This window comes from Linepithema humile, chromosome 4 (assembly GCF_040581485.1).
Source record: "Linepithema humile isolate Giens D197 chromosome 4, Lhum_UNIL_v1.0, whole genome shotgun sequence".
In the NCBI taxonomy this organism is placed as follows: Eukaryota; Metazoa; Arthropoda; class Insecta; order Hymenoptera; family Formicidae; genus Linepithema; species Linepithema humile.
The window spans coordinates 23,215,891-23,232,667 of NC_090131.1; the positions used below are offsets into that span (position 1 = coordinate 23,215,891).

The 16,777-nt window shown below is 39.1% G+C and overlaps 1 protein-coding gene across 1 annotated transcript in view; it reads right to left on the reverse strand.

Annotated features, from left to right (window-relative positions):
• Window positions 1-3,206: 3,206 nt before the first annotated feature.
• LOC105672592 (cell adhesion molecule 2) overlaps window positions 3,207-16,777 on the reverse strand; it is an 85,466-nt gene continuing 71,895 nt past the window's right edge. Inside the window, exon 6 of the mRNA XM_012367633.2 lies at window positions 3,207-4,141. Within this exon, the coding sequence (XP_012223056.1) occupies window positions 3,969-4,141 (173 nt within the window). The 3' untranslated portion in view covers window positions 3,207-3,968. The remainder of the gene's footprint in view (window positions 4,142-16,777) is intronic.

Below are 16,777 nucleotides of genomic sequence, written 5' to 3' on the forward strand. Positions count from 1 at the left end.
AGTTTCGACCAAACTTCGCCAATAGAAACTCGCGTTAACCAAGTCTGACCTAAGACTCGCGCTAGATCGGGATTTAAACTAGCAATTCAAGTTGTGTTGTTGATGGAACTAAGAGTTTAATACAAAGTATAGTGATACGCTACGAGACTCTTGAAACAATCGGTGGGGATTTAAAAGAATCAGTTCGGCGGAACAAATTACAGTTTCGTATTGTTACGGAGATGCTTCGGGACGGATTAGTCAATGCTGCAATTATATCGCGATCAGAGCGTTGACAAATTGTTTTTCTCCTATGTTTTTTGGAACACTTGAACATCGCGGAAATTTTTTTGCCGTAAATACTGCGATTTGTATTCTTTAGTCGCTCCTGTTACGAGACTTTAATTGGACGAAGCTTGGAGATAACTAACGCGGATGTAACGAACGGTTCGCTATCGTCGCTGGTTACGGATTTTGATGCATCCAGTTATCGGGAGCATGCTTGAATTGCAGAAATCATTAACGAGATGGCACGGTGCTTTTCGCTTCTCGTCATGCGTATTTGAGCGCGGTATTGCGAAGTAAATTGACGTCATTGTTTGTTTTAAAGGCTCAGACAATGTAGGCCGTAATAATTTCTAAATACACGTTTGTTTATTATTTATCTGATAATGCTTATCGGCGAATTTAAGAGTTCACGTCAAGAGATTTATGCCCGAACGTATATCTCTGTGGAATACTTAGCAAGAGAAATGAGAAACTTGGTTATAGCGCGAGGGAAAAACAAACTTGATAATTAATGAGGGACATTATAATCTACAGTATTAAAATTATCCCGGTGTATTAAAAGTACGACAAAGACGTAAGGATATTTAATATTTTTCACGGAAGATTGATGCAAAAGTGTTTTGAACAATATTTTATTATAACGCCTTGTTGTCTAGCTGTAGAGAGGTAACTGCATATCGTGAAACGATGAGATATTCTTGGAAACTAGGACTCTTAGATTCTCCTAAGAGTAATTTGATGCATCGTAGTCGAGTGGATTAAGTATCGGAATGGCGATCTGCAGCTTTCCACTGTTCCTCTTTGTCTTCTTCTTCTTCTTCTCCTCCGTGCAACACGATTCAGTGAACTCTAAGAGTAATAGATAGTTTTAGTTTGGTATAAACTTTCACCGGATAAGATGTCCAGGGCTTTACGATAAGACCTGCTTCGAGGTATTCGCGGTTGTCCTTAATACCCTTGGAGAGGTATTAATTCTTCAATTATCGGGGTAGAATGCCCGAGGTGTAATAAACTCTCTATTCAGTATATCAATGCAGATTATACGCGGGAACGTAATTCTTGTAGAAGTTCCGAGACATCCAATTATTGGTGTTATTGCAATAGCATAAACCGATTAATTAATTATATTTTATCATCAGTAGAAATGAGTGTATTATTGTTATATCAATTTAATTACAAAAGTTTACGTCACTATGAATAACTTTTTAATTACATCATCTGTGTATATTTTACGAACAAATTAATGTTTAGTAAAATATTAATTATACTTTAGCTTTGTTTTATAATGGCATATTCAAAAAATAAATTTTTAAACAAAAAGATAAAGGATTATAAATTGATTAATTTTACTTTATTGTTACTGTGCTTATTTTTTTACATATAACATAAATTAAAATAGTTTTATAAGTCTATATAATATTTAAGCCCTTTAATTGATTTTAATTTTCAATTTTACTAATTTATATTACGCTTGTATAAAGGCAGTTACATGATGCAGAAAATGCAGTAATAATTCGATCGGTCGAAGCAAAGCAATAAATCCTGTTAAGCGTGAAGATCAGTGGTTTGAATCAAAGCTTTCGCGGATCATGTGCAACGTTAAGGAGTAGAACCGCACGTGCGGCCCGTCAGACACGTGCGATCCATACCGCAAGTAGCCGAGTTTTAATTTCGTCGTCGGGCCAAGTGGACCGAACGACCACCTGCTCCCGTTACGTTTCCGTGCGTGTTTGATTAATGTCAATTCCACGACGATCGCAATTACGTTTTCATCGTCCTTGCCGCAACGCTGCAAACTGTCATCATATAAGGGCGATATACCGCTTCGCGGAGAGGCGAAATTACGAGCGACCTAATTTACCGGTAGAAACGCTTATAAGCCAGTCCCTGCAATTTGCCAATCCCTTCGGAGCAGCTAATCCAACTACTTTCATGACTTCTCCCGAGCTCTCTCCCTATCCGTCTTTCTCCGCCTTTCCCCGCCTTTCCCTCCTTGTCTATAAGATTTTATTCGACTTTCAGCGAGGCTTTCCAAACTACTCATCGCGCCTCGGTCTTTTTACTTTACAGAAGTATAGCGAGGTTTCTGGAAAATGCATAATGCAGAAATTTATAAGCGCATAAATAATATCTCGTAATGTTCAAAGCGACAAAAGCTAATTATTTCGTTGCTGCTTTTATTGTGTGTTCGAGGAACTTTCTTTGCTCCCTTCATCCGATTGTGTTTCTGAGTTTCAGATAATAAGCAAATTTTTAATTTAAAAAGTTTTAATTTATACGAACCGATCAAATAGGGCTACTTTAACGTATTGCATAACCAAGGTGCATGTGCACTCTCGTTTGACGAGTGAAAAGTGCTTTTAAATGTCAGGTACTTCGATCTGACCCGAGATTCGTCCAATTAGGATTCTCGTAGAACTGACATGGGCAGTCGTAAAGGTTAAAACGTTCCTGCAAAGTGGGATGCAGAATCGTTTCCGCAGTAAGAAGCGCATACCCGACGCTGCCAGATGATAATTATTTTTATGCTAAACCGTTGTGCCGCGAAAGCTAAGAGTGCTTCCCGTAAACGCGCCGCGTACTCGCGTAAAGTGGATGAGTCAATGTTAACTCGCTTTGAAGGCATGGAAGGTTGAAGACATCTTTTGAATTGAGGCTTAGTTTTAAAAGCACACCAACCTGAAATTATCTCATTCCCAATTTATTTTGCTCTTTAATATTGAGCTTATATTGTTAACAAAATGTGTATGTAAATGTTACTAAAAATGGGCGTTTTAGAATACAAAATAGATCATTATTTTAATAATAAAGATAAAATGCACTTACCACAAATTCGAATTCATCTTCTTTGTTGATGAGGAAATACATGCAGATATATGAAAAAATATAGAAAATGTAGCGATGTAGAATTGATACGCAATGAAGCAGAACACCATGTGTACACGTCATATTATAATTTATTACAATTTGTACAGATTACAAATCGGTACCTATCTTGATGCATTTTTTTTCTGTTAGACATCATAAAAGGAGCAAATATTTGAGCAGAACGCCGCTCGTTACTGCGCTAACGTTATAATATCAGTTATTATATAGTTACCCCTGTATAATCTATATTTGACACTTGGTGAACACTCTCCGATCACTAATAAATGTCGCATTTATAGCAGCCGACGTGTGTTCCGTCGAAGAAATTCAAATTAACGTAAAACGATAATGTCGAATCTCCATCGTTTTCTCGCCACTCCCTCCGCTATCGAAACATCTGTCACTCTCTAATCCCGATCACTTGATCACTCGATGAAGCTGATTTTTCGGCCTGTAACAATTTCATGCTCACCTCGTTGCGTGTAGCCATTACTCCTGTCTCGGATCGCGGACAAACGGACAAATTGTTCTATGTTTCATTTTGTTTTTCTCTTTCTTTCCTCTTAATATCAACAATTCACATCAAAAGACAACATGTTCAAAAGTAACTTGTGTATATGAGTTTACGCATACTCTCGCGTCGATCCGCTTGGCGTTTCACCGATCCTCCTCATTTTTATAGGCTCCTCGAGAATAAAAATCATGGTTATTCGACTATCTATCCTATACATAGTAACATACATAACTGGAAGCCCTAGACTACTAGGTTTTACATGGACGATGTAATCGGATCAGACAATGGCAGCGATATCTTCATGGAGGGCGCCGGTGAGCTACCTGCTAATAACCGCCGGCTCGCTTCTCGGCAGTACATTCGTTATCGGGGGCACCGTCATCGTCAGCGATGTCATCATCAGGAACAGGGTTGCCGCCACGGTAGCCATTATTATAGCCGCGCCGCGATTACCATTCCAGGGCCAATTCTGTCCGGCGCATCCGTTTGCTCCTGCTCAACAAAAAGTAATCGCATGTTAACGAGCCGCGATAACTACCGCGGAAAAGTAATGAAATTTTATGGAACGTGTCGACGTAGTTCACAGCGAGCTGTGCGGCAGCAGCTTCATCCTCCGAGTGATAGATACGATCCCGAAAGGATATGCGACAAGTTTAATTATGCTGTCGGCGGTGGCACTGCATCGGTAAAAGTCGTCGCAGACTGCAAAGTCTTCCTCGCTAAAACGTGGAAAATGTAAATTTGAGAACGAGCCTAAGAAAGTTGCGCTGAACTTAAGCATCTTTTGAGAAGTTTCCTTCGCAATTACGACCCTATGTACTGCCGGCGACTAAGTAATTTGATTCGACGTGAAACGGGCAGACAGTAATTTCAGTTGTTGATTTCGCCTGCGCGTATTAGAAATATTGCTGAATGTATAAATTCGAAGAGAGCGATTCAATTTCGATCATTTCAATATTAAATCCACTTTTAATAATTTTTATATGTACAATATATTTTTGTATGCTGATATCATATGCAAATACCTTCAAAATTAATTTCCTAATTTTGCTTCATTCATGTGTATTCATGTGTATAAATTGTGAGAGCAAAAATGTTGACTTATTGTACCTCCTATTATGTTATCTTTTAAATTTCAATAGATATAAATGACGAATATTTGCTTATGTCGCGCTTTATGAGATTTATTGTAGAATCAAGCATTTTTCAGAGTCATATTACGAAAGCCAAGATCCTTCACAAAAATTACAATTCAGAATCTTGTAATATCTCGTAATTTCACGACTGGTTTGACTGGGTAGCATATTAGACGTTTCACCGTAAGCATTCTTAAAACGTTAACGTATTTGAGCCGAGAGTTGAAGTAAGACGAAATTGAATGTAAGAGTCGAAATTGGTTCTCCCGGATCTAGCTTACGATTGCGAAATTTAGAACGTGATTCCGCTCCAAACCAGAGGACGTATTTAATTCCGCTAACCAATCCCCGGAATCGCATTCGTTAATATCGAAAACCGATTTATTCCGGCTTTTCAGTGGCGCTGGCGATATTAACCGACGCTATAATTCCGAAACACACTGGTTTGTTTTTTTTTCCTCTTTCTACCGTAAGATATCTAGCGAGTGTTCTCTCTGTGAAAAAGGTTGCCGTTATTAACCGCAACGGATGCGGATGGCTCTTTTAGAAAGTCTCGCGTCGGCGGATGTCGGCGGCATGAAATAAAACTTCGGTAAAACGAGGCAAGGTAAAAGAAGGAACGCGGCGAAGAATCGCATTAAAGGCGACGTCGCGGCTCCGCGATTAAATTTTCAAGAAAGTAGAAGAGTAGCGGGCAGCACTGTAGAAAGGAGCCAAGCAAACCAGAAGGGAAAAAGCAAATTACCGGAAGGGCCGTGCCGGTCGCCGTCGGATAACGTCGGCAGGAAGATGCAAAGAACCTCGGCAAAAAGTGCACGATAGTAATTTCCCTAGAACGAGGAAATAATTTGAACGGTTGCGCCTGTGAAGTCTGAAACGAGCGCGAACTGTAGTTATAGTCGTTGTAATTTCGCCCATCTTTTCGCGGATTATAATTCAGCTACACCACCGCTATCTATAATTTTTAAACGAGATTAGCAAGTTTCCGATGTTGCGTTTTAATCGGCTTTACGCATCACTTAAAGTCGACTTTGAACGGACTTTACTAATCAATTTATAGATCGCCGTAGCGACGAAAGAATTATTCGCATTATAATGGAAATGAGAGGAGAGATTTTTGTTTTTCTCTTTTTTTTTTTGCGGGATTTAAGTCAGCGACTGGATTTCGAAGATAATCTCGCAATTTAAAGTTCTCACGCTTGACCTGCTACGAATCCAATTAAATGAAAATGGATGTGTGTAAAATATAAATACACACTGTACATTGCAATGCTTGACAATGACGTCCTGATTACGCTCTGATTATTAATAATTTTATTTCTATATTTATCAAACTGCTTCAGCGCTGCAATAAGAATAAGAATGAATTTAATATAAACATAACAGAATATATTCTAATTAAAATTCTACAAATTAGCACATTGACAAATTTGCTATCAAAATATCATCTAGCTATATTTGTATTTAAATTTTTCAATTATTTATTTCTATTGTATTTTTTAATGTTTGATTTAAATAGACTTGCTTTATTAATGATGGCACGATATATTGTGACCGTGGAACAAACAATGATTCTTTTCCGTGCATGCTCTCGTCTATTGTGGTCGGATAACAGTCATTAATTGTTACGGGACATTCGTCTTCGTCCGTTTCTGTTCTCTCGTGATAAATCTACCGACATTCAGCTGCGTATTTCTACACTCACGGCTCATCGGATTAATAAACCCGTTGGGGACAGTGCCACTTCTAGTTATGAGAAAGCAAAAAACGGCACTTGAGAGATTAATATATCTGCTTGAATAACAGGAAGTCGATTTAGCTATATATTTCATTATGTCAGAGGCGAGAAAATATTCCTGGAAATCCGGCCGTCATGAAAGCACGTACAACTGTGGAGAAAAATACAAAATAAAATGTAAATTTTGCAACTAGTGTCTCTGCTGTTTCGTTAGCCGGTCAAAGCTTTTGCATTTTTCCTAAAAATGCAAAATGTACATGATCTATTTAAATTTTCCTCGCTTTAAAACAAACATCCATTAATACATTTTCCTTCGTACGTTATGTTTTCTATTACATCTTAAATGTTATTTCGCGTAAACCCTCTCTGAATTTGTCCCTTTTATTGCTTTCAACGACAATTCATGTCGGCAACAGCCTGGAGGTTTGCCAGAGTTGAAAACAAGATGCTATTTGTTATATTGCGTTATTACGTTGAACAAAAGAACGACTTATAAGATTCCACTTGATCTCAATCTTTTTCGTATTACTGCAAGCGACGTCGCAATCTGCACTATCGCTTAATCATTTCGTATCTTTACCATTATTCTCTTTCTAATGAAACACTACTAATGCTTGCACTTAAAAAAATTTTAAACATTAAAATTTTTTTATACATTAAACAATTACGGATTTACAAAAAGTAAAATGGAACAATGTTAATTGAGGATGGGATATCGTATATCAAATTGTAAAGTGTTTTATTGTACAAAAGAAAGTTAGGAAATAAATTTTGTAATTTTAATTTCAAACTCTTGCATATTTGCATATTTGTTTGTTTGTTGTTCGCATATTTGCATATTTCGTCCCTCCTTTTGTTATTTAAATTTCTTCTTAAATTATCATAATTATCAGGTTTTTTGGAAAAAAAATCAGAATATTGTAGTTGTTAGTACGATCAAAAAATTTCTTGTGAAAAGAATCTGATTTCAGCGTGCGACGTGTTCGTAAATGCTTCGGCTTTACGGCTGACGGTTTACGACTCTTCGACGTACGTGCATTGCGACTCGTATTTTCCTCATGCTTTCGCCGCACGTCATCGGTTCTTCCACGACGATCGACGAGTGTTAATAAGCCAGAAAATGTATAGGAAACTAAAAATGTTTTGAATGATTGTCGGAAAGCGAGTTTCCTGAACTTTTCAATTAATCTTGAAATCACTCGATGACGCTTATGTACGCCGTAAAAGAAACCTTATTGCGCAGCTCAGATTAAATTGAGAGAAGCTCATTTTTTTTTTAAATAATCGCGGAAGTAAGCGACTTTTTCAGTTTTCTTATTCAACTTCCTTCTTTTCTCTTGAGAGCGTGGGTTTTGTGATGTGTCACAACTTTTGTTTATTAATATTAAAATAAGTTATTTCAGGGCGGAATAAAAAAGTTTTTGCCAACTTCATCGGTTCCGTCGTGTCCGTAGTAAAAGCATCAATTTTTAAAAACGTATACCCAGGAGAAGCGTAAGTTTTCTTCCATATCACCGTTATACAGCAAACGGATATTGCCTTTTTACGTTTTAAAGTACAAGACAATGTTATTGCGACGTCCACGACGTCTGCAGATGGAGTTTTTATGACCCCGACAGGAGCGATAATCTCACACGTCAGGATTATTTGCAAAGCGCGTGATACCATTACTAAATGGACGGAAGAGAGCAACGTTCTCGAGTATACATATATGACCGCAAAAACTCGCTTTCCAGAATAATGAGAAGAGTTATCGAGCAATCCGAAGTTAGGAACTTAACTTTTAATTATAAGAGTGACGATATCTCCATCACGCTCGGGAAATTATCTCATTTGCGACGCCGGATATGGGATATAATTTCTGCCTCTCCGCCGGACGCGTATATACGTGCATATATATTTGCATGTGAATGTAGGACGATTATATGTATGTATGTATGTATGTGCTCTGAATCGGCATTTGTTTTGCCGACGTGCACACGTTCGATAAACCCGCTCATCGGCTTAACTCAGAAATAATGCTTGCTCGTTTGAAAAATTACTTTGTTAGCGACACGTTCGTTCTCCTCTCGTCAATCAACTTCCAAAGCACTTCATTCGATGGACTACCTTCGTTACAGTTCACTTAGCTCGCGGTAAATTGCACCTGTGTGTGCTTAACCGTTACCCAATTAAACCGCAAACCATTGCCCCATTTGACTATTATCGCGTTATAATGGCAAATTAGATGGTCCGTGCAAGATTGCATACTTACAATATGGTAAACGTCTTTATGTGAATTGACAAATTTAATCGTCCAATTTCATTCTGCTTTATGATGGTTTTTTCAATTTTGTCATTTATTTGAGAATTTATATAGAGAGACTTAAACTTGTGAAATGCATATAACAAAAAAGCATATATCCCAATTATTAAAGACAAAAATTCTCAATCCAAAAATATCAATAAACTGGAAGAAAAAATATTAATAATTAAGATTTCAATGATCACAAAATTGTTTTTTGCGCAAAACTGTGAGTCGTAAAAAAGTTTAAGAAATAGAGAAGAGCGAACGTCCACTCTAATACATATTATTATTGATAAAAGGTTAGCAGATACAATAATTGACCTAAATTTCCACAACGATGACTCGAAAATAATAATTGCGTACACATTATTTCGATATTCCGATGTTATTTCGATGCATTAATTCGCGCGAATTAATTACGCATCCACCATCGCAGGTCCGTCGTCACGCCGTAATGCGGCGCAAATCGCAAGCGAAATTTGTCGTCGCGGACGCATTTCCCCGTGAGTTTACCTCGCGATGACGCTTAGCACGTGTAGAGTCGGTGTTTGGCGGATGGCCAATTATTTGTCAGGTCGCATCGAGTCGGAAACCGTTGGCTTGCGGAAGCCAGCCCGAAATCTCTCCGGTGCCGCAACGCCGTTGGCTCCGCATTTGTCCCCTTTCGAAGGTGGCTAAAGGGGGCGTCGGACGCGTCGCGTCCCCTCCCCGTCATAACGCATTCGACGCCACGAATAACAGATTACAACGTTATACGTCGCCGAATCGCCTAGGTAAACATGTTGAATCAAAGCGCAGGGACACAAGGAAAAAGGGTTGCGAGCGGAACGTGACATACCAGCGAAACGAGCGGAGACATGGCTCGCCGTACTCCATCAACGTCACTCGTCGATGGTTCTCTTCATAACAATTTCGATAGCGGCCAAGCGTAATTGCTTTTTTGACGCGGAACAAGTTTTTTCTCTCCTCCAAAACGGCTGTGTTACTTTTGGTTGTTAGATGAAGCGGAATGCGGCCGCGTTGAGTATTTTTTTATTATTAATTTTGACGGCAATTACGCGACCGTATATTAATTACTTGTTACGAAATGAAATTGTGCGCAGCGAGATGTGTCGGAATCATGATGTCTCCGCGTGCAATTTTACAGATATTGCATCTCTTAATATTAATATTTCAGCTTTCCATTAAAATTTTTATGCTGCTAAAATTTTAAAATAAATAATACTTATTTTTCACTATACGCGCTATATGAATGCGTTATAATGCAATATACCGTAATAATAGCAAAAGATATATTCATATCATAATGAATCCTTTCATCCAACGTAACGAAGCAAAGAATAGAAAGATTTTTTTTACGAAATGAAGAATAATGGAAGCAAACAAATGCAGTACTCCGTCACGAATATGTATGATCTAGTTAGTTCTCACAACATGCAACTGTCGCGAAGGATGATCGTGCCACCAGATAAAGTAGGATATATTGCATCGCACTCACAACGAACTTGCTAGCCGATTTTGGATCGCGTTTCCTGTTTCGAAATTTGATTTCCATTTCTGATAACTCATTTCCACGTTCAATCAAAATTGCCAATCCGCGAGATGCTTGAAATCGTTTCGTTTTGATTGTCAGGACACACAGATTTCATCATTTCCACGCGGTTTATCAAATCTTCTACGGCTTATGCAATTCTTGTTTATTGACAGAGAATCTATTGCAGTGGTTTCTTAATTTGCAGGTTACATTTCTTTTTCCTTTATAAGATTAATCTTCTATAAGACAAACACGTTGAAAAATAATGTATTATGTAGAAGATGTTAATATCTTTAGAAATGCAGATAAACAACAAAATATTTTTTATTAGCTGTTACTGCTTTATAATTTTTTTCATTATTATTTCTTACCATCTTCTTTTTAACTTTCTAAAAGTATTCTCGAACATCTTAAAATGTTGAATAATATTGCTGGACTCTGAAGAAAAAAATAGGATACGTAATTAGATTTTTTTTAAGGCGAATTGATTTCGAGTCGCTCGAAAAATTTGTAGATGAAAGGGAATGTAGAAAAACTGGGGCATCTCGTGCACACGAATATCATACATTTCCACACTCGTCGGCTCAATGCAATTTGTAGTCGATGGAATTAGACTGTCGCGAATTTGCACCTGAACCGATAGTAAAGCAAGACAAAGGACCGGTACTGTATGAGTGCCACAGACGCTATTATTTGCATGCAAATGAAACGTTTATGCGGAGCGAAAAAAATCTCGCTGATTGAAACGCGAAACCGATACAACGACTGACTCCCGTATCGAAGAAGAAAGTAAATTTGAAATACGCTTCCGGAGTGTTTCGCCGGAATCGGAAAAATAATTGCGTTCTTATGCAAAAGAGTGTGGCTAATCTATATCACGACGAGTTATCGCGCAAAATGTACCATTAATATGATAATTTATGTTTTCCGGCAAACGCCGGCATTACTTCGGTGCGTTATTTATACTCATATAAATAATCATGAATCGGGATGCATATTAACACGTGGGTACATAATTGATAAGCGTTAATGGATTCATTGTTAATATGATTACTGTTGATAATTAAGTATGCAATATTTATTGATCAATATTAGTATGGCTATTATGTAATGTATTATATGTAATGTATAATGTATATGTAGACGTTATGGAGCTCCCATAATATTCCACGGATTAATTTGCAGAAGAAATTTGCAAGGAATTTAATTTTAAGCCGCTAATTGTAATACAAGACATTTCTCAGATCTATTTTCTTAAAAATTGAAAAAAATATTTCTATTGAGCAAAATATAATTCTTTAGATGAAAAACGACGCTTCAATGATATTCTGATGAAACGATATGTAATGAAAAGAGAGAGAGAGGAAGAGCAATTGAAACAACTTTTCACGCGTAATTCAAGTTTCTTTGTTATACTGTTATAACACGGGCTGGTATCAGTTATTTCAATATAAATTTGTTATAATTTATTAGAATGGATAGAATCTGTTTTGAGTTATCTCTTCTTCGTGCAAATGAACAGAAAGTCTAAGAGAACCTGCGTACAGAAACTCACCGGAATAACGAGCGAGGCGTTTCGCCTGGTCTGTTTTTCCTTCGCTTCCGTGCGAGTTAGCAAATTGAGCAACTATAATGCTCATCGAAGTGTTTCGCATTAACGCACATTTCGCCGAGATGCTCTATAATGACAAGGCTACATGTTCGTGCTGCTCGCTCCGCGACATTTATTCCTCGCCTCTCACGACGGTAATTTGAAGTTCCGAGTAATTTTCGCAGAGCGCATCATTAATATACACCTTAACGCCTGTCCCTTTCCTTATTATTATTATTATTATTATTATTATTATTATTATCTTCCGCGACGCGTAGTATCAATGTTACAGAATGTAATACGATGTATCCGGGAAGAAAACTCTCGCTACACTCGTGTTCCCGCTAAACTTTTCGAATACAGTATTCTTCTACGATTCGCGGCGCGGTGTACATAACGATATTGAAATAAGAAAAAACCGCTCATGAATATGTCCGAGATGGAAAATCCGGCTCGGCGGGATGGAGCTTACGTCGCCAACTTACTAATCGAAGCGAATCTCTTTGCGGAGATACTCTCTCTTTCTCTCTCTTTCTCTCTCTTACTCCCTTTCCGTGTTGTCTCTTTCTTCACTGTAATGCTCTTCCTTCCTCCGGCGCCCAACTTTCGCTTCACACTCTTCTGCCACTTCTACGTGGCCCTTTCCGCACTTTGCAGACTTCGGCATTCGCGCGCACGCCCGGGTGCTTACTTCTTACTATTCCAGGATACCTTCGAAAGCGCGGCTGCGAACTCGCCTCGCATCGATAATGCGAAACGTATATCCTGCCAATGGGGCGGGCCGATTTCTTGCAAGGAAAGGATGAGGGAGAGAGAGAGAGAGAGAGAAAGAGAGAACGGGGTTCTCGGAGTGCGACGACGACGAAAAAAAAAAAGAGAGAAAAAAAGGAAAGAACGCGCGGGCTGTCTTCTTACCGGAGACGTATCGAGCTGCGATTCCTTTCCAATTCTGAGGACAGGACGAATCTAAAGGGCTCCGGCAGCCGGAGATGAATATTAACGACCGCCCGCCGGCGCTTCGCTTTCATAAAGATGATTGGACACGGATACAGCGGAATTTCTAATCTGCTCGCTTATTTATATCGCTCGGCGTTTTCGCAAACGAAATGTAGAATATTGAACTCTCGGGGCTGCAACCCTTTTTCAATAGCACAATCGGACTTTTTATCCGAGTCTCTTAGAGAGAGAAACAAGGATTCCTCGAATGTTAAACGAAATATTGACTGAAGCTCAATATTGTCTGCGCAACGAAAACGATTTTGTTAACAACACACAAAAAGTCCGCAATATATGGTGAGCGCGAACGGAATTTTCTTGTTTTATTTCTTTCGTATTCGAAAATTGATACTGTTCAAAACTCTTTCTCTCCTACACGCGCATGTCCGATGGACTTTGCTTGACTGAATATGGATGCGATGGAATTTCTAATCTTCCGGCTTCACCATATTGTCATACCGCGTGCACGTTATTATCGGTATCGATCGTAGAGGGTAGACCGCTTGATTTTCGGGTTCAGCAGACGGTCGATCTCAATGCGGATTATAGACTGCCATACCAATTCCATTGCCTGGCTGCGCAGCCGGCCATGCAAATTTTCCTGAGCCGGCAGCGCAACCGGATATGCAAATTCATTGGGGAAAAAAAGGAACCACGGATATGTGCGATTGCTCGACTCTACTTGAAACTCGACTACGATTTATGAATTATGATCGCCACCGGCATATCCTTCTTTTGTCCCGATTGTCAAACTTTCAATACCTGTTTCTCTGTTAGAAAATTATTCGACCGAATACCGTGAATCACGAATCCGCCTATGTTTAAAATAAAATTATTTTTTCATTTGCGTTTCCGAGTATTTTTATTTTCGAGAGTTGTTCTACTCTAATTTGTAGTTTTTCGTTAATAAGATTTCAATATTGACTTAGTAAATATATATAATTTAGCTTTCAAAATTTAGATTTGATGGAAAGTTATTTGCAATCGTCGAAGTTTTATATAAAAAAAAACAAAGATTCAAAAAAGGGAATTTGATTCTATACAAAATAAAATGTAATAAACTTTTTCATTTGTAGTTATAAAATAATCACAGCGGAAAAACATTTAAAGTTCAAGAGATACATCTCGCTATTAAATTTTTGAATATGTATATTCATTGTCTCAATCGATTTATGTATTGATAGTGATCGGAATTTTCTCTACTGTGTTTTTTTATATTTTATTGTTGCTGTATAAATAATTCAGGATAGCACATCCCGTCGCGCACAATTTCCGTTATATTTACTCGTATCTTCACGGCCGAACAGTGTCAACACGGCAACTACTTCAAACTCAGATACGAATCCACACTTGTACTAGACTCAAGCACATACACTTACATCGTGCCAACGTATCTTGGATTTGCGATATACAGTCGTGGTTAAAAATAAGAAACATGTTTGATAAGTTGTGATAAATTGACTTACAACAGTTAACGTATCAAAAATATAATAATTTTTTCAAATTTATTAATAGCCAAAAACTTGATATTAAAAACCATATTTTTGAAATATATATCTCAGTATAAAATAATTTTCTTTCTCAACAGTTTTGCTCCAATTGTTAATCATGAAATTAATTAAGAATTCAAGAATTAAATTATTGTTTATAACACTTTAAAATAATTTAACGTTCAACACAATTTATTAATGTTGTTGACCACGCCAGTATATCTAAATAACTATGGGCAGTAATATCGTGCAGTATTGAAGGTAGCATAAATTTAATGGGAATTATGTCACCTTATCAGCACCGACAGTTTAAAGCATAGGAGTCATCCCGTTGGTGATTGAAAGCTCAATAATTTCCATTAAACGAGCGAGACAACGTCGTCGAAATTATCGCCGCGATAAGTTTTTCGCTGTCTGGTGCAAGCTCATGGAAAACGAGTCAATAGTCGCGCGAGCGCGCGTCACAAACGACCGGTGAGGATATTAAGATTCGAGGCTACGGGGGTTTTTAGTGGGTGCTCTCGCTCGTTTCGTTAAGAAAAGGCGACGTCGGCGTCGCGGTGGCGAGTATAAAAGACGAGCTGAATCGACAAACGGGGGCGGCGCGACGCGTATATTGCGCAAAGGGCGGTGAAAGTGAGCGAAAGGTGCGGGCGTGTACTCTCGCTAAGTCCCTAACGCTCCACGTTTACGCTCCTTTTACTGCGGAGTAATGGGTATCGGTAGTAGGCCAACGGCGCGGCGGATGAAAATCCCGCCGAGAGCGATATAGAGCCCCGGTTGCAGTTTTATCGCGTTTTCTCGCGCGGATGTCGGGCGACGGGGCGATTCCGCCCGTGAAATCTTCTGTAATCGTAACGACGTAAATCGTAAACGCGGATGGATCATTCACTCCACGTGAGCGCCGTTTTCAGGAAGGTGTGCACTGTGCTTCCCGGCGGAACTATCCGCCGGTCGCTCGTAAACGATTCCGTCCTCGTTGCAACCTGCGGGCTCTTCTAGATTCGGGACGAAGGCTGCGACCCTATTTCGCCGGGTCGATCTTTGATTAGCGACGACGAATGCATTTCGATATCGGATTGAATTTATCAACACGGCCGATTTCTCAGCGACGTCGGATATCGACGTAGATTTATTTAACAGCTCCCCGCCGGAAGAAGGAAAACTAAATCTCATTTCTGGCGGTGAGAAATTTTTAGGTGTATTCGATCGTCGTAACTTCACGTTACACCTTCCTCGACCGTGTTTCTTTTACATCATGCGTGGTCGTAAAACGTTTTGCACTATGTCTTTATCGCTATCCGTGTTTTGTTTCCTTAAACATATGGAATCTCGTAAAAATCGCGCAAGTAAAACGAATACAAACTAATATTCCGAGATATCCCCATAAATATCGCTCGCGCAAACACGTCCATATGATGGAACTCCCATCGGGCACGTTAATAAAACCGGAGCGTTAATTGCTGAATTCCTCATTGATTAATAGCGCCGACGGTTTCGAGGAGATGCAGGACCTAAGTGAGCCGACAATTTCAGGGACGAGAGAAATAGCTGGTCTTTACCTCGCGGATCTTCACTCCGATGGAGAAATAATCCTGAATCACAATCGATCGCGTCGTTCTTACTTTATTATCTGCGTCTTCTAACGTCAAGCGGAGAGAAGTGGGGACGATGGGGAATGTTTTAGCGCGATACGCCGCTATCGGGATATCTCACTTGCGCGCGGAGTTTTTAATTAATACCCAAACACCGTTGGATATATTTTGCATAAAAATGGTTTCGCGAAGTCTCGTCTGTTATGCGGATAAATAGGCGCTGACAGGCGCGATCGATATCGGCAAAACAAGCGATTTCAATTACATTTTGTTACCTCTTGTAATGAGGCGCAGTTTAATCATCGTTAAATTACGCGGACGAGGGATACAGCGCGTATACCTGTGTCTGTGCAAATTGCTGTTACCGACATTGTGATAAATGTGTACGCCGCCCGCTTTGATACGATGGCACTCTTGCTATTAACGATCTTTATGGTGTCAATCAAATAACTTGGTAACTCGGCCTTACCAGCCCCTCCCTTTTCCCCCCTCCTCATTGATTAATGGTTTGCGGCGAGGGATCTTCAGGAAGTTTTGCGGCTTTGTGCGCGGAGAGGAAATATGGTGTGTATAACACGGCGCCACCGGCATCACCGTATAATCCCCTATTTATAAACCGCTCGGTAATTTAAAAATCTTTAGAAAAATATCGCGGCTCTTTATCAGTCTTAAGTAAATCTCTCTCTCTCTCTCGGAGGATGGCACAAAGGCGCGCCGGGAAGTCTACAACTTCCTAACACTCTCACATGACGCTTTTTCCT